At 41.7% G+C, this 24,738-nt stretch overlaps 3 protein-coding genes across 6 annotated transcripts in view; 2 read left to right on the top strand and 1 right to left on the bottom strand.

Moving 5' to 3' along the window:
* Window positions 1-19,560, top strand: part of DSP (desmoplakin) — a 41,427-nt gene extending 21,867 nt beyond the window's left edge. Inside the window, exons 9-24 of one of the 2 annotated variants that reach the window (XM_084873220.1) lie at window positions 378-473; window positions 806-931; window positions 1,474-1,626; window positions 2,745-2,899; window positions 4,118-4,244; window positions 4,993-5,194; window positions 5,456-5,682; window positions 6,555-6,721; window positions 7,167-7,305; window positions 7,862-8,055; window positions 9,402-9,564; window positions 10,052-10,135; window positions 10,555-10,662; window positions 11,452-11,550; window positions 12,349-14,634; window positions 15,637-19,560. In XM_084873220.1, coding sequence (XP_084729346.1) covers window positions 378-473; window positions 806-931; window positions 1,474-1,626; window positions 2,745-2,899; window positions 4,118-4,244; window positions 4,993-5,194; window positions 5,456-5,682; window positions 6,555-6,721; window positions 7,167-7,305; window positions 7,862-8,055; window positions 9,402-9,564; window positions 10,052-10,135; window positions 10,555-10,662; window positions 11,452-11,550; window positions 12,349-14,634; window positions 15,637-18,870 — 7,560 coding nt within the window. In that variant the 3' untranslated portion in view covers window positions 18,871-19,560. The remainder of the gene's footprint in view (window positions 1-377; window positions 474-805; window positions 932-1,473; window positions 1,627-2,744; window positions 2,900-4,117; window positions 4,245-4,992; window positions 5,195-5,455; window positions 5,683-6,554; window positions 6,722-7,166; window positions 7,306-7,861; window positions 8,056-9,401; window positions 9,565-10,051; window positions 10,136-10,554; window positions 10,663-11,451; window positions 11,551-12,348; window positions 14,635-15,636) is intronic. The other variant, XM_084873221.1, reaches the window with a different exon arrangement.
* LOC311618228 (histone-lysine N-methyltransferase SETMAR-like) overlaps window positions 1-24,738 on the bottom strand; it is a 407,000-nt gene that overhangs the window by 380,642 nt on the left and 1,620 nt on the right. The gene's annotated exons all lie outside the window — the stretch shown is intronic.
* Window positions 24,105-24,738, top strand: part of SNRNP48 (small nuclear ribonucleoprotein U11/U12 subunit 48) — a 40,424-nt gene continuing 39,790 nt past the window's right edge. For 2 of the 3 annotated variants that reach the window (XM_084875608.1, XM_084875607.1), the window contains exon 1: window positions 24,105-24,312. In XM_084875608.1, the coding sequence (XP_084731734.1) occupies window positions 24,142-24,312 (171 nt within the window). In that variant the 5' untranslated portion in view covers window positions 24,105-24,141. The remainder of the gene's footprint in view (window positions 24,313-24,738) is intronic. The other variant, XM_084875609.1, reaches the window with a different exon arrangement.

The raw sequence follows: 24,738 nt of genomic DNA on the forward strand, positions 1-24,738 counted from the left end.
TAAGCCCTTCAGGCCCTCACCTGGCTGCCTGGGCCTCCCATGGCCTAGGAAAAGGGCTTGTGTGGTGGAGGATCCCTGTTCTAGGGCTGTCCCCAGTGTCTGTTCTCATTGGTCAGTAGCTGTGCCATTTGGGTGAGTGTTTTGTCTGATACTCCTAATGGTATCTATTTGTTAAAACTTGTTTTAAAACTTAATTTCTATCATATCAAGAGTTCCCAGTTGGAACATTCTGTTTTTAATATTTAGAAAGATGTTTCCTTGATTTGGAATTAGATAAAAAATATTTCATAGCTTTCATTCAGGCTCACGTACTTGTGGTAGAATAGATGCCCCTCTATGGCTGAGTGGTGGTAGACAGTGATGTTTTCTGGTTTCAGGCCTACATGGACACTCTTCAGACGCAGTGGAGCTGGATTCTTCAGATCACCAAGTGCATTGATGTTCATCTCAAAGAAAATGCTGCCTACTTTCAGGTTTTTATACTTAGTAATAATTTAATTGTCTTGTAGGTCATAATATCTTATCTTCTGAATGTTTTAAAAAGTACTGAAAACAATGTCCAAAACATTGCATAAATACTACTTATTAGTTTTTAATGTTGAGGAACATAGATTGGTAACCTGGTCATCCGTCACTCAAATAGTTTCCTATTGTCACATAAGTCAAAATACTTCCTGCTACGACCTTTTCTTTAGCCACTGAGCAACAGATTCTTAGGGAAGATTGTCCTTGAAATAGGAGTAGTAGGTGATATTGCTTATTGGATTGTTTTTCATGGACATGGGATTACTCTCTCCCTGAACAGTTTTTTGAAGAGGCCCAGTCAACTGAAGCCTACCTGAAGGGCCTTCAAGACTCCATCAGGAAGAAGTACCCCTGTGACAAGAACATGCCCCTGCAGCGCCTGCTGGACCAGATCAAGGAGCTGGAGGTACCATCTCAGGCCCAGGCCCAGGCCCTCGGCGGTCTTATGAGGGCAGATAAAATGCCCCCACCGACGCAGTTCAGACTGCGGATTTGCATTATTGTATAGAACACGTGTCTAAAGCTCAGACAAGTGTTTTCTTCATCTCTCAGTGGATTTTCTCAAAATAAATTTCTTTACATGCTCAGCTACTGTTGAAAATTACTTTTGCTAGAGTAATGACTATTGCTCAAAATTAAAATGGGGAGGATAACATGAAAATTCTTTTGGAAAAGCATACTTCAAGTTTTATCAACTTCAGTGTCCTTTTACCCAGTGATATTCTTTCCTGCCCACTTAATTCACGGCTCTGTAGCTTCTTAAGTTGCTTATTATGAAAGGTTCCCATAGTCCCTGAAGATAGATGAATTTGTGGCTTTTTACAGCTAATGCAAATACAGCAATATGTCATTTGTAATGTCACAGTAGCTATATTAATGCCATTTAAAAACCTTACCCCAAATCCAGAGAGTATCTGTGTTAAGGCATGATTTTGTTTGCCATTGCAGAAAGAACGAGAGAAAATCCTTGAATACAAGCGTCAGGTACAGAACTTGGTGAACAAGTCCAAGAAGATTGTGCAGCTGAAGCCGAGGAACCCAGACTACAGAAGCAGCAAGCCCATTATTCTCAGGGCTCTGTGTGACTACAAGCAAGACCAGGTGGGTACTGGCGTCTGCAGAGTGACAACAAAGCGTTCCCTTCCTTTATGTACAGACTTTTGTCCATCAAGAGAGCAGTACTCAGTGCAGGTTCCAGCGAACCACAGCTAATGTCTTTTTGTACACAAAGTAGCAAGTGCTGAGCAAAGCGCAGCAGCTTGTTCACAGTCACATGGTAGTGTCAGTGATTAGGACAGGGCTTATTTTTCAACGCTTCTAAGTCTTCATTCTTTTTTTTTTTTTTCTAATATGCAAAACGTGTTAGTCTGTGATCACGCTCATCTTTAAACTTCTATCATAACACATGTGAGCATCCTGCTGCAGATAGAGCACATGTCATTGCAGATTTTATGCAGTAATTGAGCACACCAAGTCTGCAGGCACCGCGGTGAATACAAGTATTTGTATGGAAAGAGGACTTGTTTTTAGTAATTTCTTATGTAATTCCCACAGCTCTATTTTCTTACAAAAATCATGGAGGACTTAAGAAATATAAAATGTGTTTAGTTGGTTGGATAAGTGTTATAAAACAATGGAGTTATTTTATCATGCAGAAATGTTTTAAGAGTTTATGTGTACATGAGAAGTTAAAATAGAGAGTGAAGTACATGAATAGCAAGCTTGTTACATTTCACTAGTTAAGATAGTATCATATTTTAGCTACCCATTTTAAGAAGCTATATGGTGTCAACTTAGGAAGCTATTTAGATGCTGGAGTCAATTTATAAACTTATTTTTCTGAGGACCAGATACCAGAATTCTTTATTTAAAAATTTGAAGAGCAAATGAATAAGACAAGTGACTCCCACACATTAAAATCTAACATATAAAACACAAAATCACAAACAAAGAAAAGCCATGTGGTGAGTTTTTGCTTTATTAGTGGGTTTCCTTTGGCAAATTACTTCATCTAATTCCCTTTATACACACAGGCTCACATGTATTATTAAAGCATTAATATTGTTGGTTGTGTAAAGATTATCTTCATGTGAGGAAAAACTAATAAGATAAAAAGCTCAAATAGTTTGCACATTTTCATTTCTGTTTCTATCTTTGAGAAAAAAGATAAAAATGTGTTCTCATGAGTAAAGCCAAAACCCGGGTGGCTTGCCTTACAGAAAATAGTGCACAAGGGGGATGAGTGCATCCTGAAGGACAACAATGAGCGCAGCAAGTGGTACGTGACGGGCCCGGGCGGCGTGGACATGCTCGTGCCCTCTGTCGGCCTGATTATTCCTCCTCCGAATCCTCTGGCTGTGGACCTCGCTGGCAAGTGAGTTATTCAAGTTCCTCATACCCATGACATGACGGGAGTGGGGAGCAACGGGGCAAATGCTACACAAGAAACTTAAACACACCGTTTGTCCCTGTAACTACCCCCTCCAAAGGAACCTCATGAAGGTCCCCTTACATTGTCTTACAATTTTGTATTGAAGTTACTACGGTTATTGTGGGAGCATCAGGAAGAATGTCTGACTGTAAGAGGGCTAGAGTATGTAATTGTCATTTGCTTAAAAGGCATTGTTTCAAAGTTCTTCCTTTTTAGACAGTCAGTAATTTGGGTGTAGCCATGCTGTTAACCCTTTGCACTCCGCTGTCCCCTCTCAGGGGACATCGGAATTCTAGCATATCACTCGGATGTCCCCTCTCAGGGGACATTGCAGTTTATTAGTGATTACGGGGAATTGAGTTATTTCAACGCATGTTTCCGCCACAAAATAGCGTCGAGTAGCTGGTAGCCAATGTCCAGAATGGTTCGGAGTGCAAAGGGTTAATATCAATATTTGTTCCTCAAACATTCATTTTACAGATTGTCCATGGCAGATTCTTCTAAATTGTTAGTTGTGGAAAATATTCAGCTCCCTCAAAATAGGGAGGGAAGCATAATGAGTCCTATGTGCTCATTTCTAAGCCTCAGCAGCCATCAGCATTTCCTGAAGTCCTGTCCAGTGTAGACTTCTGTATACTAAAAAGTGTGTTTTGCAAACAAACAGCACATACCAAAAAAATAATTCTGTATATTTTGATAAAAATGATTGAAAATATACTAATATTAGTATATCTTATTCCCGGTATTAGTATATTTCATGCCCGGTGCATGAAATTCGTTCAAGAGTGGGTCCCTCGGCCTGGCTGGTGATCAGGGCTGATGGAGACCTTCTGGCTGCCGTCCAGGGCCTTCATTCATTCCACACTGCCCTCTGGTGGTCAGTGCGCATCATAGTGAGTTATTGAACTCCCTGTCTCCAGTTTGAACTCATGAAGGGACACTTTGCATATTAACCTTCTATAAATATGGATAGATCATTGAGCATTTACTTTGGGGAGTAAATTAGTCTAAATGTATTGCAACGTTGAATGTTGTGAAAATTATACCTTCACCCATTACTGTTAGTTCTTTAGTTTCTTGTGTGGTCATGGCCAGGTTTCCCGTATGGAACATGGGAAAGTTTGAAAGCTAGGCTTAGCATGTTTCCCATTGGCTTCCTAGGATCGAGCAATACTACGAAGCCATCTTGGCTCTGTGGAACCAACTCTACATCAACATGAAGAGCCTGGTGTCCTGGCACTACTGCATGATTGACATCGAGAAAATCAGGGCCATGACTATTGCCAAGGTATGTCCCCAGGACGACCCCAGGCTGCCTGGAAGAGGCACCACGCTGCTCCCCACAGTGTGTGTTTCTGCGAGTCACACCTCGTGGTGCAGCTAATGCTGTTCTATCTCATTGAGAGAATCAGCTCAGCCTGCCATAGAGGTTCTGGCCTGTCCAATGTAGAACGGGAGGGATTCACGTGTGGCTGGTTAATTAAAGTTACCTGACAGGCCTAATTATAGTACCTGTGGAAAAGGTCCTATAGTATAATGGATCCTATTCTTCTTAGATGTAATGGAAAGTTAGGTCATAAATTATTGCCTGGGTATCATAGAAGTAAAAGGTGGAATGAATTTTTGGCAGAACATCAAAGCATTAGTTACTGGAGATCAGTGGTTTTCAAATTGGGGTCTAAGAATTCCAGGAGAGGGGGTCCTCTCGTAATGAGGGGTTGGAAATGGGCTGTTTTTGGCTCCCCTTAAACTTTTCTCTTTTTAGTCAAAACAGCTTTGCTGTGATCTGCTTTACATTTGGGGTTTCTGAGTAATATTTCATTTGAAGAATATAATTCTGTAGGAAAAAAGAAATTGACAGCTCATTGCTGTGTTTCTTAGGAGCAATCTGTACACCTTCAGAGACCTTTTGTATCCTAATGGGCCTATGATGAGCATTGCCCCAAGCCCCATTTAGCATAGGGCCTTTGTAGCTGACTTTTTCTTGGCCGAGCTGTGGGGGCAAACGTAAATCACTTTGCCTGGTTTACTTCCAGCTGAAAACGATGCGGCAGGAAGATTACATGAAGACAATATCTGACCTGGAGTTACATTACCAAGAGTTCATCAGAAACAGCCAGGGCTCAGAGATGTTCGGGGATGACGACAAACGGAAAATGCAGTCTCAGTTCACAGACGCCCAGAAGCACTACCAGACGCTGGTCATCCAGCTCCCTGGCCACCCCCAGCACCAGACAGGTGGGTTTGGAGCATCTTTCTCTTTGTAGCAACTATCCTTGCAGATTAAAAAAGAAAAGAAAGTAGTTAGCATAAAACTAGTTTCAGGATAATTTCTTTGAAAAATAATATATCAAAATTCATTTATACGCCAAATTTTCATAATCAAATAAAAGGAAGTAGCTATATTTGCATGCAGTATCAATTTTTTTTTTTTTGAGGCCTACCACCCTTCTAACTAGGAAATTCTCTGATTTTTGTGGTCCTAACATATTTTTACAGTAACCACAACTGAAATCACTCATCTTGGTTCCTGCCAAGATGTCAACCATAATAAAGTAATTGAAGCCAACAGAGAAAACGACAAGCAGGAAACGTGGATGCTGATAGAGCTCCAGAAGATTCGCAGGCAGATGGAGCACTGCGAGGGCAGGATGGCGCTTAAAAACATCCTTCTGGCAGATCAAGGCTCTTCTCACCACATCACAGTGAAAATAAACGAGCTAAAGGTACTTTGGTATTTTGTATGATTCCCAGTACATTTATATTTATAGGCAAACTATTTGAAAAAACTCCTGGCTTTAATATGTATAGGCAAGAAACATCCATTTTTGAGAAAATGGGTGTCTGGCATGATTTCTTTTTTTTCTTTCCCATCTCCCAGATTTGTAGACATTTACCTGGCTGGGGATTAGCCACTTTTGCTGTTAGGTTGTGGGTTGCTGAATCAAGTTACAGTGTTTTTCCTTTGTGCCATGTAGTACTTTGTTCATTTCAAACATTTTGCAAACATTTATTTGGCTTCTGCCTAAAACAGCCTATGATATGGGCTAGACAGGTGGAATTATCCTTTTTTTTTAAAAAATGTTTTTATTGATTTTAGAGAGGAAGGGAGAGGGAGAGGGAAATAGAAACATCAATGATGAGAGAGAATCATTGTCGGCCTCCTCTTGCACGACCCCCACCGGGAATGGAACCTGCAACCTGGGCATGTGCCCTGATTGGGAATTGAACCCTGCTGGCCCAGCAGGTGGAATTATCTTTATTTATAGACAGGAAGGTGGCACTGAGAGATTTTGTTAGTGTAATAAAAACTCAAAGCCACTGGTGGAGTTGGGACCACTGGTGGAGCTGGGACTCAGCTCTAGGCTCAGTCTTCTCTGCCCGGCCACACCTGGGCTCTGCATTGGCATGTCCTCGGTGTAAATTGTCAGTAAGGGGTCATGTTGCACAGTGTTCATAAGGCCACCCCAAAGAAGGACGGGAAAGGTCAAGTCAGTCCCTTTCTTGAATCCTTTACATTTTGTGAACTTTTTAAGGACAAACATGATCACAGGAATCACACAATTAAATCAAGAGAGTGTTCCTTCTTTTCCTACAGAGTGTGCAGAATGATTCTCAAGCCATTGCTGAAGTCCTCAACCAGCTTAAAGATATGCTAGCTAACTTCAGAGGTTCAGAAAAATATTGCTACTTACAGAATGAGGTATTTGGGCTGTTTCAGAAACTGGAAAATATCAATGGCGTTACAGATGGCTACTTAAATAGGTAATCACAACTAATGCTTTATCTCAGACATTTTGCTTTGCTCAAGCTTCCTTTTGTCACACCTATTTGCTTTATAAGCTTGGCTTGCTGAATCCTTTGCCTCACAGATTCTGTTGTCACTAGAGCTTAATTAACATCCTTCTGTGCTTTTGAGAGAGGCTCCTCTAGCCAAGGGTGTCAGTTTCACTGCTCTAAGATCTAACTTATCTTACAACTCAGGTACACTCTAAGGGCTGGAGCTTAGAATCCTCTAGTTAATGCAGAATGGTGCTCTGAAGCTTGATGGGGGAGCGGGAGGGAGTGTACTGCTCCTGCAGCTTATAAACTAGGCAAAATAATTTATCTGCTTTACTATTGTCCTCTTTCATTAACAGTGGCAGGAACCAGAGGTTCAAAGTTTAATGAACTCATGGGCAATGCTGTTTGCCTCTTTTGGTCTTTACAGCTTATGCTCAGTGCGAGCTCTGCTCCAGGCCATCCTCCAAACAGAAGACATGTTAAAGGTTTATGAAGCCAGGCTCACTGAAGAGGAAACGGTCTACCTGGATCTGGACAAGGTGGAAGCTTACCGCTGTGGACTGAAGGTAATGTGCAAGGACGCCACGGGGCCCAGGTACAGGAAGTAATACGGACTCAGTTCCAGTGATAAAGCTTCACCAAGTTTTCATGGATTTGAGGACCACATTTTGTTGGCCCATATGTTGATATTAACTGTTATCTCTAATACACTGCTTTTCAGAGTGCCTTTGTAGGAATTATGTGAGAAAGTAATTTGTGGTGAGATTAGTCTAGAATGCCTAGCTAAACATAGTTAAACTGGTTTCTTTACTCTGAGATTTCTCAGAGCCATTAATACATGAATACATGGTATAATTATTCAGGAAGGGAATGGAGTTTTATATTTAGCATTTCTCAAACTAATTTACACATTTAATTCTTTTTTAATGGGGTAGCACAAGGAACGAAATCACTGCCACATATATTGGGAAATGCAATCAGTAAATACACTTTCCTGAATTAATCCTCACTTAAAAATATGAATATTCTATAGAGTTTTATAAAAAAAAAATTATTTGGTGATTTGCAGTGAGACATGAAGTAGATGAGATGAATTTATTCTCTATTTTTCTCTGATGACAGAAAATTAAAAATGACTTGAACTTGAAGAAGTCATTGTTGGCCACCATGAAGACAGAACTGCAGAAAGCCCAGCAGATCCACTCCCAGACTTCACAGCAGTATCCACTGTATGACCTGGATCTGGGCAAGTTCAGTGAAAAAGTCACACAGCTGACAGATCGCTGGCAAAGAATAGATAAACAGATAGACTACAGGTATCTTCTTCTGCGCTTTCTTCCCAAGTGTTTGTTCCTAAGATAATGGCACTTGCAATATTCACTATAAAAATAATGACTTTGGTTTTGTTTTGTGTGTAAGTTAGTCAATCCAGGCGTTCTGTTTATGGACGGCCTATAGATAGCTTTGTTGGAAATAGAAAGACAGTATATCACAATAGCCAAGCTTGAGCCCACCCAAACCAGGTGCCATCCAGGTTCTTGGGGACATAGTAGAAGACATTGATCAAGCTCTTTTGTGCCCCATAAACAAACTCTTGTTATGATTATTGGAGGAAGCAGATGTGTTTTCACTAAAAGTTTATGAAAATTAAATCTTAACCAAAGAAATGTATTATTGCACATGAGGTTTTAAAAATATCTCCTGAATTTTGCTTGTAGTTCATTTTGCTAGCAGTGCTTTTTATTTATTTTACTTATTTTTATCACTGAGGATATGTTTTTATTGATGTGTGTGTGAGAGAGAGGAGAGTGAGAGTGAGAGCGAGAGCGAGAGCGAGAGCGAGAGCGAGAGCGAGAGCGAGAGCGAGAGCGAGAGAGAGAGAGAGAGAGAGAGAGAGAAACATCTATGTGAGAGAAAAACATTGATTGGCTGCCTGCTGTACACACCTTAACCAGGGATCAAACTTGCAGCCTGGGTATGTGCCCTGACTGAGAATCGAATCTGCAACCTTTCAGTGTATGGAATGATACTCCAAACAACTAAGTCACCTGGCCAGAGCTATCAGTGCTTTAAAAAAAAATCTTTATTGTTATGTAATTCACATGTCATACAGATCCACAATTCAGTGGTTTTTAGTATATTCAGAATTGTGTAACCATCACTACAATCTAAGTTAGACCATTTTTGTCATCCTCACAAAGAACTCTACCCACCAGCCATCATTACCTCCCAACTTTCTGTCTGTATATGTTTGCCTGTTCTGGACATTTTATATCAATGTAATCAAACATTATATGATCATTTGCAGTTGCTTTTTTTCACTTAGCGTGTTTTCAAGGTTCAGACATGGTGTAGCATGTGTTAGTACTGCATTTCTTTTATGGCTGAATGATATTTTATGTATGGATATATTACATTTTGTTTAACCTTTCATCCGTCGATGGATATTTTGGTTGTTTCCAGTTTTTTACTATTGTGAGAAATGCTGCTATGAACATTCATGTGTAACTTTTTGTGTGGATGTATGTTTTTATTTCTCTTGAGCAAATACAAAGTGGAATGGCTTGGTCATATATGACATATAAGAACTCTCTGTTAAATACTTTGAGGGACACTTGCAGTGCTTTAACAATTTCAATAATTTTATCTGTGCTTTCTTTAGATTATGGGACCTGGAGAAACAAATCAAGCAACTGAGGAATTATCGTGATAACTACCAGGCTTTCTGCAAGTGGCTCTATGATGCCAAACGCCGCCAGGATTCCTTAGAATCCATGAAGTTTGGAGATTCCAACACAGTCATGCGATTTTTAAATGAGCAGAAGGTAAAAGTCAACATCATTCTATTCTATTTTAAAATTACTTGGGTGTAGGCTGTATTTTCCTCTGGTTTTCATAGCAGTGCCTAGGTTATTGAAATGATTAATATTATACTAGCCTATTTTGTGAATGCTTAAAGGCTGCTTTGAGGAAAACAATTGAGATATTTCCAAAGAAATGCAGTTATGACCATAGAAATATGTAATATTATACTAAAGTATTTTTATAAATCGAGGTGAAAGGACCAGAAAAGAATTCTCACTTGAAAGTAACCTTTTGAGTAGATAAGAAGTTGAGGAGCTTTGTTCTATTTTCTGAATAGAACATATGCTCATCTCCTAAGGTTTAACTGTGAGAAGAGGAGGCCAGTGCATGTATTAATAAACTGAGAGAGAAAAAACAAGTAACCGTGGCTAAAAAGTGAAATAAAATTTATTTTTAAATATTTATACACTTTAACATTTGTAAATAATATTTTATTTTCTTATATAGAACTTGCATAATGAAATTTCTGGCAAACGAGACAAATCAGAAGAAGTACAAAAAATTGCCGAACTTTGTGCAAATTCAATTAAGGTATGCTGTTTTTACAAAGAATGTTGGTATTTCATCAAGATATTATTAACTGCATTATTTTCTGATTCAGTTTCAAGATTATAAACTTGAGGATAGCAATTAGGGATTTTATATACTCTTCCCTAAAAACAAACCATAAAAATTTGTTATCCATTAACATGAATTCATTACACATTGACAATATCTGTGGGGGTGGGTTGGTCCTCATTCTCTAGACTGGTGGCATGTGCAAAATTCTTTAGTTAGCAAATAAAGATGGTTTAATAATATAATATTAGCTTCATGGGCACTAGTTACACATGATAGCCTCTGGATTTGGTCATTAGAAATACAGTTTGATATTTTGAAATGTGAAATTGTAGCTGTCAGTAACTATAAGCTCAAAGAGTTTGCATTTCTTAAACTCTATTTTTCTGCAGGATTATGAACTCCAGCTGGCATCATACACCTCAGGACTGGAAACTCTACTGAACATTCCTATTAAGAGAACCATGGTTCAGTCTCCTTCTGGGGTGATTCTGCAAGAGGTATGTATGTCATTACATATCTGTTAGGGCCTGCCCTTCCTTCTGTCTCCTCCCTTTTTCCTGTCTTCCCTGCAGTCCTAAATTCAGCTTTTGTTATAGGATATCCACTCAAAAAGGTTGAAAAGAAGGTTATGTTCCTTCTTATGTGAGTGATCAATATGTGATGCATTTTAGGAAATGATCAGTAGAAATCTGAATCTGTTGTCTCTTTACTAGAATTTTTGCAGAAATGAGGCTCAAATTCTGGATTTAATGAGGGAGGCTTTTAAAGAGTGGGAAATATCTTGTGGATTTTTAAAAGACAACTTTTCCCTTAAAAAAAATGTCAGAGAATTTCACCCGTCAGATGGTTTAGGGCAAGGGTGGGAAATGTCTGGTCTGTGGGCCATATAAGGCACTTGAAACCATTTAGTCTGAGCCTGCCAAGGCATTAGGGATGAGTTATTAAATGTTTGACCAAATATTGCAGGCTAATTTTTAAGTTGGTAATTTTGTATGGCCCATGAATGATGTTATAAATATCCAAATGGCCCTTGGCAGAAAAAAGGTTCCCCACCCCTGGTTTAGGGGAAACACCCTGTAGTGCTAAGGATGGAATACAATGTTTTTAGCCTTTTCATGCTGATGTACTGCTAGAATTTGGCATTAGCATGCATGAAAGAAGGGAATTCACTCTTTAAATTATAATTTTGCTATTTCATTGTTTTGTAAAACAAATCAGTCAACTTGCATAGGGCTTTTTTGGAATGTAATAATCTTTTTTATCTTCTTTTACTCCATTTCTCCAAGGCTGCAGACATGCATTCTCGGTACATAGAATTAATTACAAGATCTGGAGACTATTACAGATTCTTAAGTGAGATGCTGAAGAGTTTGGAAGACCTGAAGGTAATTTACTTGTTTTATTTCCTTGAAGCATCAAAAAGTTAAATAGAGTAGAACCTTATTAACACTGTCTCATTATAACATGGATTTGGACATACTTAGCAATAAAACTATTTTTTCTACACAATTAGAAAAATATCCTTTGCTCATGAGCCTGGGGTTAGTCCCGTGCTTTAGTACACTGCACAAAATGCCTTAGGTAATATTTACAAAACTATAGCTACTTTACCTTTCCCCAAACCAGTAATTTCATTTATTGTTTGGTCAAGGCATTTGCTTTATTTCTTTGTGTTAAATCAAGACTAAGAATATACTGGATGATAGCTGCATTTGAATTTTTCATGTTGAGTGATTGTTTAATTTACTCCTCATTTCTAATACTTGAATTGAGTTTATATAGAAACTTACTGTATTTCTTGAAATAAAGCAAACATGATTTATGAAATCATAAGCTTTTGCTTTTGGAAGAAATTACTTCATTTATAGATGAGGAAGCTGAAACTCAAAGGTGTATGTATCATTTGCTAAGATCATACAAGCAGTTGAAAAATTATGAGGAAAACACAGATTTCTTGAGTTTCTGTCAAGTAGTTTTTGTCTTATATCCCTCTATATGTGTGTGCTTATGTGGGTGATATGTGTGCACATGTGTGTGCTTATATATATATATCAGTATGTGTGTATGTATGCAGGTATGTAAGAAGTAAAAATGTACACTGGTCTGGGAGGGGGAAAGTACTGCTTCCTTCTTGTGATATGAGGTGTTTTTGTTTCAACATATTTCTGATTTTACTTTTATAGCTGAAAAATACCAAGATTGAAGTTTTAGAAGAGGAGCTTAGACTGGCCCGAGATGCCAACTCTGAAAACTGCAATAAGAACAAATTCCTGGATCAGAACCTGCAGAAATATCAGACAGAGTGTTCCCAGTTCAAAGCAAAGCTTGTGAGCCTGGAGGAACTAAAGAGACAAGCTGAGCTGGATGGAAAGGCAGCTAAGCAAAATCTAGACAAGTGCTACGGCCAAATAAAAGAACTCAATGAGAAGATCACCAGACTTACTTATGAGATTGAAGATGAAAAGAGAAGGAGAAAGTCTGTGGAAGACAGATTTGACCAACAGAAGAGTGACTATGACCAACTGCAGAAAGCCAGGCAATGTGAAAAGGAGAGCCTTGGTTGGCAAAAAATAGAGTCTGAAAAAGCCATCAAAGAAAAGGAGTTCGAGATAGAAAGATTGAGGATTCTTCTGCAGGAGGAGAGTGCCCGGAAGAGAGAATATGAAAGTGAGCTGGCAAAGGTAAGAAACCACTATAATGAGGAGATGAGTAATTTAAGGAACAAGTTTGAAACAGAGATTAACATTACGAAGACCACCATCCAGGAGATAAGCATGCAAAAGGAGGATGATTCCAAAAATCTTAGAAACCAGCTTGATAGACTCACCAGGGAAAATCGAGATCTGAAGGATGAGATCGTCAGGCTGAATGACAGCATCCTGCAGACCACTGAGCAGCGAAGGCGGGCTGAGGAAGATGCCCTTCAGCAAAAAGCCTGTGGCTCTGAGACGATGCAAAAGAAGCAGCAGCTGGAGATAGAGCTTAAGCAGGTCTTCCAGCAGCGCTCAGAGGACAATGCAAGACACAAGCAGTCCCTGGAGGAGGCCGCAAAGACCATTCAGGACAAAAACAAGGAGATTGAAAGACTCAAAGCTGACTTTCAGGATGAGGCCAAGCGCCGCTGGGAATATGAAAATGAACTGGCTAAGGTTAGAAACAATTACGATGAGGAAATCATTAGCTTAAAAAACCAGTTTGAGACCGAGATCAACATCACCAAGACAACCATCCACCAGCTCACCATGAAGAGGGAAGAGGACACCAGTGGCTACCGAGCCCAGATAGATAACCTCACCAGAGAAAACAGGAGCCTATCGGAAGAAGTAAAGAGGCTGAAGAACACTTTAGCCCAGACCACAGAGAACCTCAGGAGGGTTGAAGAAAACGTCCAGCAGCAAAAGGCCACAGGCTCGGAGGTGTCTCAGAGAAAGCAGCAGCTGGAGATTGAGCTGAGGCAGGTCACTCAGATGCGAACCGAAGAGAGTCTGAGATATAAGCAGTCTCTTGATGATGCTGCCAAGACAATCCAGGATAAAAACAGAGAGATAGAGAGATTAAAACAGCTTATAGAAACAGAAACAAATGAACGGCAATTCCTGAAAGATGAAAACGCTAAATTACAAAGGGCCCAGTATGACCTGCAGAAAGCAAATGACAATGCAACAGAGACAATAAGCAAACTGAAGGTTCATGAGAAAGAACTGACACGCCTGAGAATCGACTATGAAAGGATTTCCCAGGAGAGGACCGTGAAGGACCAGGACATCACAAGGTTCCAGAATTCTCTGAAAGACTTGCAGTTGCAGAAACAGAAAGTGGAGGAGGAGCTGATGCGGCTGAAGAGGACAGCCTCAGAAGACTCCTGCAAGAGGAAGCAGCTAGAGGAGGAGCTGGAAGGCATGAGGAGGTCTTTGAAGGAGCAAGCAATAAAAATCACCAGCCTGACCCAGCAGCTGGAGCAAGTGTCCATCATTAAGAAAAGGAGTGAGGATGACCTCCGGCAGCAGAGGGACGTGCTGGACGGCCACGTGAGGGAGAAGCAGAGGACCCAGGAAGAGCTGAGGAGGCTTGCCATGGAGGTAGAGGCTCTGAAGCGCCAGTTGCTCCAGGAGCAAGAAAATGTCAAACAGGCTCACACAAGGAACGAGCATTTCCAGAAGGCGATAGAAGATAAAAGCAGAAGCTTAAATGAAAGCAAAATAGAAATCGAGAGGCTGCAGTCTCTCACAGAGAACTTGACCAAGGAGCACTTGATGTTGGAGGAAGAACTACGGAACCTGAAGCTGGAGTATGATGAGCTCAGGAGGGGCCGAAGTGAAGTCGATAGTGAAGCCATCTCTGAACTAAGAAGCCAGCTGCAGATCAGCAACAACCGAACCCTGGAATTGCAGGGGCTGATTAATGATTTACAGAGAGAGAGGGAAAATTTGAGACAGGAAATTGAGAAATTCCAAAAGCAGGCTTTAGAGGTATTCACAAATATTTGATCACAGCTCCACTGTCTCTTAAATAGTTCACTTCATTGTCATCTTACCTGAACTGTGCTCTTGTTACTGAGATGGATGCTTGTAGAAAGTCTACTTTTTCTTTTTATTACTGTACTACTATCTGTCATCATCCAGGCAACTGCTTTAAAGTAGCTTCAGTGCTTTTTGCACTTCCATTCTGTCACTGTCAATGCCAATTGTGTGTAACCTGTGTTTGGCTCTGCTTTTAGAACTTTAGCATAGGTATAATATCTAAGATCAATTCCTCTGAGTGTCTCACTTTATTTTATAGAGGATAGCTCTCACTTAGTGAGCTATGACCTATATTTTCAATTTAAAATTTTCTAAGTAAAAGCCATGTCATATGCGTTTTCTGTGCAATTTTAAAATCACCTTTTCTCGCTTGCATGCTTTTTCTGCATGCATTATTCTACTCTCTTGATCATGGCCCCACTTGTTTGGCTTTTGTTTTTTTAACCACTAATTTAAAAAAAAACTTCTTTAGCTTCTAATACATTTGACTTCTATAGACAATATTTGTGTGGGGCTGGGTGTGGGTTATGTGTATATTTGCAAATATTTTTATTGCTTTTTAAGACATGTTAGTATAACTGAAACAGGTGAGATGTAGGTATAGCAGCTGTAATTAATTACCTGGAACACAACTGCTATATATTTTTTGAACCTTAATTGCTGTTAAGAACAAGACAGGTCTACAACTTCTAGTCCCTTTTATAGGGGGAAAAAAAAAAGTAGTATGAAGCCATTTCACAAAGTGGCAACATAAATCAACAGATTTTTTTTCGTGAATTTATAAGATAACAAAATAACAGTATACCCAGGGAAACAAAGAAAGGGAAAATAAGCAAGTTTTTTGTTTGTTTGTTTGTATGTTTTGAAAATGTAGGAAAAGAGGTTAAATGATGATAGTCATGTGATATGATTCAAACATGTTTTTCCCATTTCTTTCTTTTTAAATTATAGGCATCTAATAGGATTCATGAATCAAAGAATCAGTGCACTCAGGTGGTGCAGGAAAGAGAGAGCCTGCTGGTGAAAATCAAAGTTCTGGAGCAAGACAAGATCAGGCTGCAGAGGCTGGAGGATGAGCTGAACCGCGCCAAAGCGACTCTAGAGGCAGAAAGCAGGGTGAAACAGCGCCTTGAGTGTGAGAAGCAGCAAATCCAGAACGACCTGAACCAGTGGAAAACTCAATACTCCCGCAAGGAAGAGGCTATTAGAAAGATAGAGTCAGAAAGAGAAAAGAGTGAGAGAGAGAAGAACAGCCTTAGGAGTGAGATTGAAAGACTCCAGGCTGAGATCAAGAGGATTGAAGAGAGGTGCAGGCGAAAGTTGGAGGATTCTACCAGGGACACACAGTCACAGTTGGAAATGGAACGTTGCCGACTTCAGAGGGAAATCGATCAACTCAAACAGCGCCCGTATGGATCCCATCGGGAGACCCAGACTGAGTACGAATGGACTGTTGACTCCTCCAAGCTGGTGTTTGATGGACTGAGGAAGAAGGTGACGGCGATGCAGCTCTACGAGTGCCAGCTGATTGACAAAACAACCTTGGACAGACTGCTGAAGGGGAAAAAGTCAGTGGAAGAAGTTGCTTCTGAAATCAAGCCTTTCCTTCGGGGCGCAGGAGCTATCGCTGGAGCTTCTGTTTCCCCTAAGGAAAAGTACTCTTTGGTGGAGGCCAAGAGAAAGAGCCTGATCACCCCAGAATCTACACTCATGCTTCTGGAGGCCCAGGCAGCTACAGGTGGTATAATTGATCCCCATAGGAATGAGAAGCTGACTGTTGACAATGCAATAGCACGAGACCTCATTGATTTCGATGACCGACAGCAGATATATACAGCAGAAAAAGCTATCACTGGCTTTGATGACCCATTCTCAGGCAAGACAGTATCCCTTTCAGAAGCCATAAAGAAAAATTTGATTGATAGGGAAACTGGAATGCGCCTGCTGGAGGCCCAGATTGCTTCAGGGGGTGTAGTGGACCCCGTGAACAGTGTCTTTTTGCCAAAAGATGTAGCGTTGGCCCGTGGGCTGATTGACAGAGATTTGTATAGGTCCCTGAATGATCCCCGAGATAGTCAGAAAAACTTTGTGGATCCAGTCACCCAAAAGAAGGTCAGTTACATGCAGCTGAGGGAACGGTGCAGGATTGAACCTCACACTGGTCTGCTCTTGCTGTCAGTACAGAAGAGAAGTATGTCCTTCCAAGGAATCAGACAGCCTGTGACAGTTTCTGAGCTAGTGAATTCTGGCATTTTGGGACTAAAAACCGTAAGTGAACTGGAATCAGGTCAAATTACTTATGATGAAGTTGGTGAGAGAATTAAGGACTTCCTTCAGGGTTCAAGCTGCATCGCAGGCATTTACAACGAGACCACAAAACAGAAGCTTGGCATTTATGAGGCCATGAAAATTGGCTTAGTCCGACCTGGCACTGCTCTGGAGTTGCTGGAAGCCCAAGCAGCTACTGGCTTTATAGTGGATCCTGTTAGCAACTTGAGGTTAACAGTGGAGGAAGCCTATAAAAGAGGTCTGGTGGGTATTGAGTTCAAAGAGAAGCTCCTGTCTGCAGAACGAGCTGTCACTGGGTATAATGACCCTGAAACGGGAAACATTATCTCTCTGTTCCAAGCGATGAACAAGGAACTCATTGAGAAGGGCCATGGCATTCGATTATTAGAAGCACAGATTGCAACCGGTGGGATCATCGACCCGAAGGAGAGCCATCGATTGCCAGTTGACATGGCATACAAGAGGGGCTACTTCAATGAGGAGCTCAGTGAGATTCTCTCAGATCCAACTGATGACACAAAAGGGTTTTTTGACCCAAACACTGAAGAAAACCTTACCTATCTACAGCTAAAAGAAAGATGCATCAAGGATGAGGAGACAGGGCTCTGTCTACTGCCCCTGAGAGAAAAGAAGAAGCAGGTGCAGACATCACAGAAGAATACCCTGAGGAAGCGTAGAGTGGTCATCGTGGACCCAGAAACCAACAAGGAGATGTCCGTCCAGGAGGCTTACAAGAAGGGCCTCATCGATTATGACACTTTTAAGGAACTATGTGAGCAGGAGTGTGAGTGGGAAGAAATAACCATCACTGGATCTGACGGCTCCACCAGGGTGGTCCTGGTAGATAGAAAGACAGGCAGTCAGTATGATATTCAAGATGCAATTGACAAGGGCCTTGTTGACAGGAAGTTCTTTGATCAGTACCGATCCGGCAGCCTCAGCCTCACTCAGTTTGCTGATATGATCTCCTTGAAAAATGGTGTTGGCAACAGCAGTGGCATGGGTGGTGGTGTCGATGATGTTTTTAGCAACTCTCGACATGAGTCAGTCAGTAAGATTTCCACCATATCCAGTGTCAGGAATTTGACTATCAAGAGCAGCTCTCTGTCTGACCCCCTGGAGGAATCGAGCCCCATTGCAGCCATCTTTGACACAGAGAACCTGGAGAAGATCTCCATTGCGGAAGGCATAGAGCGGGGCATTGTGGATAGCATCACTGGTCAGAGGCTTCTGGAGGCTCAGGCCTGCACAGGTGGCATTATCCATCCAACATCCGGTCAGAAGCTGTCACTTCAGGATGCCATCTCCCAGGGCCTGGTTGATCAAGAGATGGCGACCAGGCTGAAGCCTGCTCAGAAAGCCTTCATTGGCTTTGAAGGTGTGAAGGGAAAGAAAATGTCGGCAGCAGAGGCAGTGAAAGAAAAATGGCTTCCATATGAGGCTGGCCAGCGCTTCATGGAGTTCCAGTACCTCACAGGGGGCCTAGTTGACCCCGAAGTGCATGGGAGGATAAGCATTGAGGAAGCCATCAGAAAGGGGTTTATCGACGGCCGAGCAGCTCAGAGGCTGCAAGATATGAGCAGCTATGCCAAGATCCTGACCTGCCCCAAAACCAAATTAAAAATATCCTATAAGGATGCCATGAATCGGTCCATGGTAGAAGATGTCACTGGCCTACGCCTTCTGGAGGCCGCCTCTGTTTCATCCAAGGGCTTGCCTAGCCCTTATAACATGTCTTCCGCTCCAGGCTCCCGCTCCGGCTCCCGCTCCGGCTCTCGCTCAGGCTCTCGCTCTGGTTCCCGCAGTGGGTCCAGGAGAGGAAGCTTTGATGCAACAGGGAATTCTTCCTACACTTACACTTCCTACTCCTTTAGCAGCAGCTCTATTGGGCACTAGTAGTCAGTCAGAAATGGTGGCTATGCCTTGACTTCATTTATACGAGTTTTCACTTTATTAAATAATAAAGAAAATCTAATGCTTGCAATATAGTGATAGAATTTTCTGTGCTTAAGAAAACATTGCCTGGGTTAAAATCAAGTAGTAAGGCTGTTCTGGCTTTTTATCTTCTCAGCTCACCTTAAGTAATGTAATACACTGAATGTAGTGTATATGAAGTGGTAATCAGTTGTAAGGATAGCACAAATTGAACTTAGAATTTCTTCTCTTCTGTGTTTAGACTTTTGATCCATTCTTCTTGAGTGTTTTTTGGCCTATGATACAGATTTCTTTGGAGATGAAAATTAAATTGATTATTAATATTTTAGTCATTTTGTTTCTCATCTAAATATTTCCATTTTCTGTATTGGTAGACAGTATCCCTCCCCAAGAAAAACCCATCCAAGAAAACTCACCCAAAACTAAGCATTTTGGAATGAGTCTCCTTTTAGTTTTAGAATATGTATTGTATGACCCATATACTCTTATGTATCTGTTTGGTTTGGTATTAATTTGACTGTATGTGCATGATAGCAGCAATCTTTGCTTTTCTTTGGTCAAAGTTTTCTGTTTATTTTGCTTGTCATTTTCATTGTACTTTAAAAAGATGTCTGAAGTTTGCTGTTCTGGCAATAAACTTTTGGACTTTTAAATTTTTGTGTTTTGATTTAACAGCATGTTTATACACAGAAGGGCATTTAGCAACAGCTTTTTGATTATTGTAAAATATGTCTAAAATCATCTGATTTCAAAATACATATTAAGAAAGACTACTTAAAAACTATTTTCATTCTGAATTCATGTTAGAATTTGGTCTTTGAGGTTAGTTTTTTTCAAGTGCCTGCTGTATAGCAGGTAGAGTCCTTGGAAATAAGTCTTTGTAGAAGCCAGGCTAGAGAGAGGTCAATACCCAGTTCTATTTTCTGGACAATGAATACCAAGTAGCATGGGCAAAAGTCATCATCATAACATTTCAAAAACATGAGGTGGCCAAGATTCTCATTTGGGTATTTCATTTTGTCCCAAAAAAGAATTGTCCTTGAATCTATGAAAATAGTTTCTGAAAAGTTCTTGGCTTTCTGTTGAAAGACAATGAGAAGTTTATTCTTTTGATCAAATAGAAACTTAAAATTCAGACATTTGTCATTAAATTAACATGACTTTACTGAATATCTACTTTGTGTCTGATATTCTAGGTACTATGCGGATTCTGTAGAATTTAGAAGACCCCTGACTTCAGGCTTTTGAAGCCTGGATGGGGACAGAAGGCACACATAACGCAGTCAATGGAGCAACTTGCATATATCACTAGTATCTATAATAATAAAAGCGTAACATGCTAATTAGATCAGACGTTCTTCCCGACGACCTTCCAGACGAAGCTGGGGCTGTGAGGGAAGCCCGGGTCCCGGGTCCCAGAGGGAAGCTGGTCTGGGCAGCTAGGGGAAGGAAGGCCTACTCTTGCACAAATTTTGTGCATTGGGCCTCTAGTATATTAATACAATCAAACATTTTATAGTGCAGAGAGAAAATAGGAAAGCAAGTTAAGTGCTATTTGATCATACTTAAGATAATACTTAAATTATTGGGGCTTTGGTACTTAGGGTGAAAACAGCACTCATGTCTTCCCTCTTTTCTTGCCCTTGCCCCCCTCCCAATCTTGAAGATTTGTAATTAGTTTCATTCACCAAATGTTGAGTTCACATTGTGCCAGAAACTAGATCCTATAGTAGGAATCTCTGGTAAAAAATAGTCCTTATAATGTGAAAAGAAAAAAAATATGATAAATGTTGGGGGAAGTAAATATTCCTTATGTTATAAGGCTGTGTTATCTTGGGCTGCCATAATATGATACCCCAGATGGGGTGGCTTAAATTTATTTTCTCATAGTTCTGGAAGGTAAAATTCAAAGATTAAATTGCAGCCCAGGATTGGTTTCCAGTGACAGTTCTTTTGGGCTTGTAGGCAGTGATGGGTATGGAGGGAACTTTGGTGTCTCTTCCTAATCTTTTAAGGATACTAGTCCTATAACATTAGGGCCCCATTCTATAATCTCATTTAACCTTCCCCCCCCCCCCCCATTTAACCATAATTACCTCTTTTAAAGGCCCCATCTCCACATCCTATCTAGTAAAAGGGTACTCTGCAAATTGACCATCACTCCAACACACAAGATGGCTACCCCATGTGGACACAAGATGGCTGCCAGCAGGGGAGGGGAGTTGAGAGGGACCAGGTCTGCAAGAGAGGGCAGTTGTGGGTGATCAGGCCATCAGGGATGGGCAGTTGGGAGGGACCAGGCTTGCAAGGGAGGGAAGTTGGGGGCGATCAAGCCTGCAGGGGAGGGCAGTTAGGGGTGACCAGGCTGACAGAGGAGGGAAGTTGAGGGTGACTGGGCCTGTAGGGAAGGGCAGTTGGGGGAGACTCAGGCCTGCAGGGTAGAACATTTGGGGGTGGGGGGGCAGGCCTGCAGGGGAGGGCAGTTGGGCAGGACCAAGCTTGCAAGAGAGAGCAGTAGGGGGCAATCAAGCCTGCAGAGGAAGACAGTTAGGGGTGACCAGGCCTGCAGGGGAGGGCAGTTAGAAGCAAACAGGCTGGCAGGGGAGCAGTTAGACATCAATCAGGCTGGCATGGAAGTGGTTTGGGGGTGATCAGGCTGGCAGGCAGAAGCAGTTAGGGGCAATCAGGAAGGCAGGCAGGCGAGCAGTTGGGAGCCAATAGTCCTGGATTGTGAGAGGGATCCCAGATTGGAAAGGGAGGATGCAGGTTGGGCTGAGGGACACACATCCCCATACACAAATTTCATGCACTGGGCCTCTAGTATAGTCATATTGGGGGTTAGGGATTAGACAGCATTTTTTGGGGGGTGGGGAGATGATACAATTCAGCCCATTACAAAGGCCTAAACTAGAATAGGGCAAGAGACTGCTCTAGAAAATGATGATTAAATAAACTAAGAAGCATCAATGTAAAACAATTCTGAAACAGTGTAGCCACTTCGAGTTGCTCTAAAATGAAATAGGACCTGTGTCCTGGGAGAGAGAATATTCTTGACCTGCATTAACTTTTGATTTGGTTAAGATACACAGTGCACCCACTGAAAAGGGAAATATATAAATTTTCAGTGAAAATCATCTCATATTCAAATAGCCTAACATGTTCTAGGCTGCTGGGCTAACTCTATATGTGAATAAAAAGGAAAGATGGTTGAAACCGACGGACAGATCCCAGGTTCCATACCTTGGTTGCAGGCACATCCCCAGTAGGGGGTGTGCAAGAGGCAGCTGATCGATGATTCTCTCTCATCGATGTTTCTAACTCTATCTTTCTTCCTCTCTGTAAAAAAATCAATAAAATATATTTTTTTAAAAAGTAAAGATGCTGTGGGCAGAGGGAATAAACTCTTCTAGAACTCATCCCTTACCCCACATCTGCTAGCCGCTATTGGATTGTTTCTGTATTTTCTGGTACTGCCTTTTTATACTCATCACCATTTTTCTGTAGGTGAGAAAATTGTGCTATTTGTCTTTGGAAACAGCTGTTCACAAAAAAATTCCTTCATATTTGTTTCTTTATCTGATGCATACAAATGCCAAGGGGACCAAAGATTTGGCATCAGGCTTGAATAAAGTAAATAATACAAGAAGGAGTAGATTCTAGGAGTTAAAACCATCTACAGACACTGATTCCAGTTCTTGGGAAGGAAATGTAAAAAGTAAACTTGAATTAGTCAATGTAAGGAAGTTCTCAAGGACTCATGGGAACATATCAAACAGACATGGGCTGGTTTAAAATAGTTCCCACAGGTCAAATTTGAAACAATTTGAGCAACAACAAGAATTATGATGGTAATAGAATAGTAATAATGACTTTAAAAAGAATTTACCATTAATAACTCAATAATAATAATAATAATTAAAAACACAACCTTGGTTCCACAGTGAAACAAAGTGAAGGTGTGGTAAGAATGCTAGCTAATACATGTAGAAGCCATAATAGCAGTAAAGACTTATCATAAGCCCTGGCTGGTGTGGCTCAGTTCGTTGGGCATAATTCTGTGCATTACAGAAAGGTTGCCCGTTGTTTCCAGGCGGGGCACATGCCCAGGCTTGATCCCAGGTGGCATGTGTGTGGTAGGCAGCCAATCCATACCTCACATGGATGTTTTTCTCCTCTATTCCTCTCTAGAAACAAATAAAAAAAATGTTTAAAAAAGAACCATAATTCCTAACATAATGAGATTCAGTGAAGGATTGTGTGAGTTTGTTGGAGTACAGGACATTCATATGGCATAAGGTATCCCACAGATTACCAATTACCAAGAAGAAATGTACTATTAAAATGGAGAGAGATAGCCATCATCTTTACTAAGTGATCAAATTTTGCATTACTAACTGAGAATCTAAAATATGTGTCTTTTATGAGGTGTAACAAAGAGGTACACCCATCCCCTTGCAACAATGCTGAAACTGAATCCACTCATAAAGGAAAAAAAAAAAAAAAAAATCGGACAAATCCAGAGAGGAGGACATTCTACAAGACAAGTGGCTGAGGCTCCTGACAAAATTCACTGGCTCAGTTTGAAAAGGAGAGTAGGGGACTTCTGTAAAGTAAAAGAGACAAGAACCAATTGTAGGTCATGAGTTGGAAAAAATAAGACGATTATAAAAGGAATTTGGGGGACAACTGTGGAAATTTGAATATGAACTGTATTTTAGATATTTTGGAATGATTCTTTTTCTTAGATTTGATCATTTATTGTGGTTATGAAAGCAAAATATCCTCATTCTTAAAAGATCCATACGGACATTTTGGGGGTGAAGTATCTGCAAGTTACTTTCAAATAATTCAGTGAAAATAGTGTGTGGGTCTGTGTAGATGGAGTGGGAGAAAGCAAACGTGGCCAAATGGTAACAGTGAAGGAGATGAGAGCTACGCGAATGGTCTCTGTACTATTCTTTAAATTGTACTTTAGATATAAACGCTTTAAAAAAAAAAAAAAAAAAAAAGTACATGGGGCTGGTCATGCCATTCAGGGAAGGCCCGGAGCAAATGCATCCAGAAGTTACTGAAGCAGCGACATTGGAGAGAGGCCAGACAGCTCCGGCGCTCCTCAGGCCCGTCCCGGGAGGCGGGTCTGGTCACGTGGCGGGCGGCCCCGCCCACAACTCCCAGAAGCCCGCGCGCGCCGCTGGCCGTCCGGCGGCTTTCCGTTGGCGGGCGGGTGCGGCCATGGCGGGTGCGGCCATGGCGGGCGAGCCTCCCCCGGTGGAGGAGCGGCGGCGGCTGCAGGAGGAGCTGGCCGGCTTCGTGGAGAGCTCCCGGCGGACGCTGGAGGAGGTGACGTCGTCCCTGGGCTGGAGCCTGGATCGGCTGGACCCCGGGGAGGAGGCGGCGGCCGAGGTGAGGGCTGCGGGCCCTGGGCGCCGGAGCCTGCGGTTCTCTGGCGGCCGCGTCCACGCGGGGCGGCGGGGGGAGGGCGCGGGAGCCCCGCCCGGCGCCGGAGGCCGGCCGCCGAGGGTCCCGGGACGAGCTCGGAGCGGCGCACCTCCTGGGACTTCGGGTTTGAAGAAATGGTGAAAGTGCTGTGGGTGAGGAGGGAATGGCAGGTCTGCTGACGGTTTAGAAAACCAGTGAATGGGCCTCCGAGCGCTGCTGCCCAGGTGTCGGCCTTTGCTTTGTCCTCTGTCACCCGGATGCCGCAGTGGCAGCAGGTGCCGCGCCGGCAGAGCTGGGAGCTCAGTTCACCTTTCTCCGCCCCAAACTGTCCACTTCCGACCGGGGAGCACCGAGTCTAGCATTATTGTTGGCATCACTAAGGGAGGGTGG

The sequence above is a fragment of the Pipistrellus hanaki genome (assembly GCF_964339955.1).
Source record: "Pipistrellus hanaki genome assembly, chromosome: 2".
NCBI classification, from domain to species: Eukaryota; Metazoa; Chordata; class Mammalia; order Chiroptera; family Vespertilionidae; genus Pipistrellus; species Pipistrellus hanaki.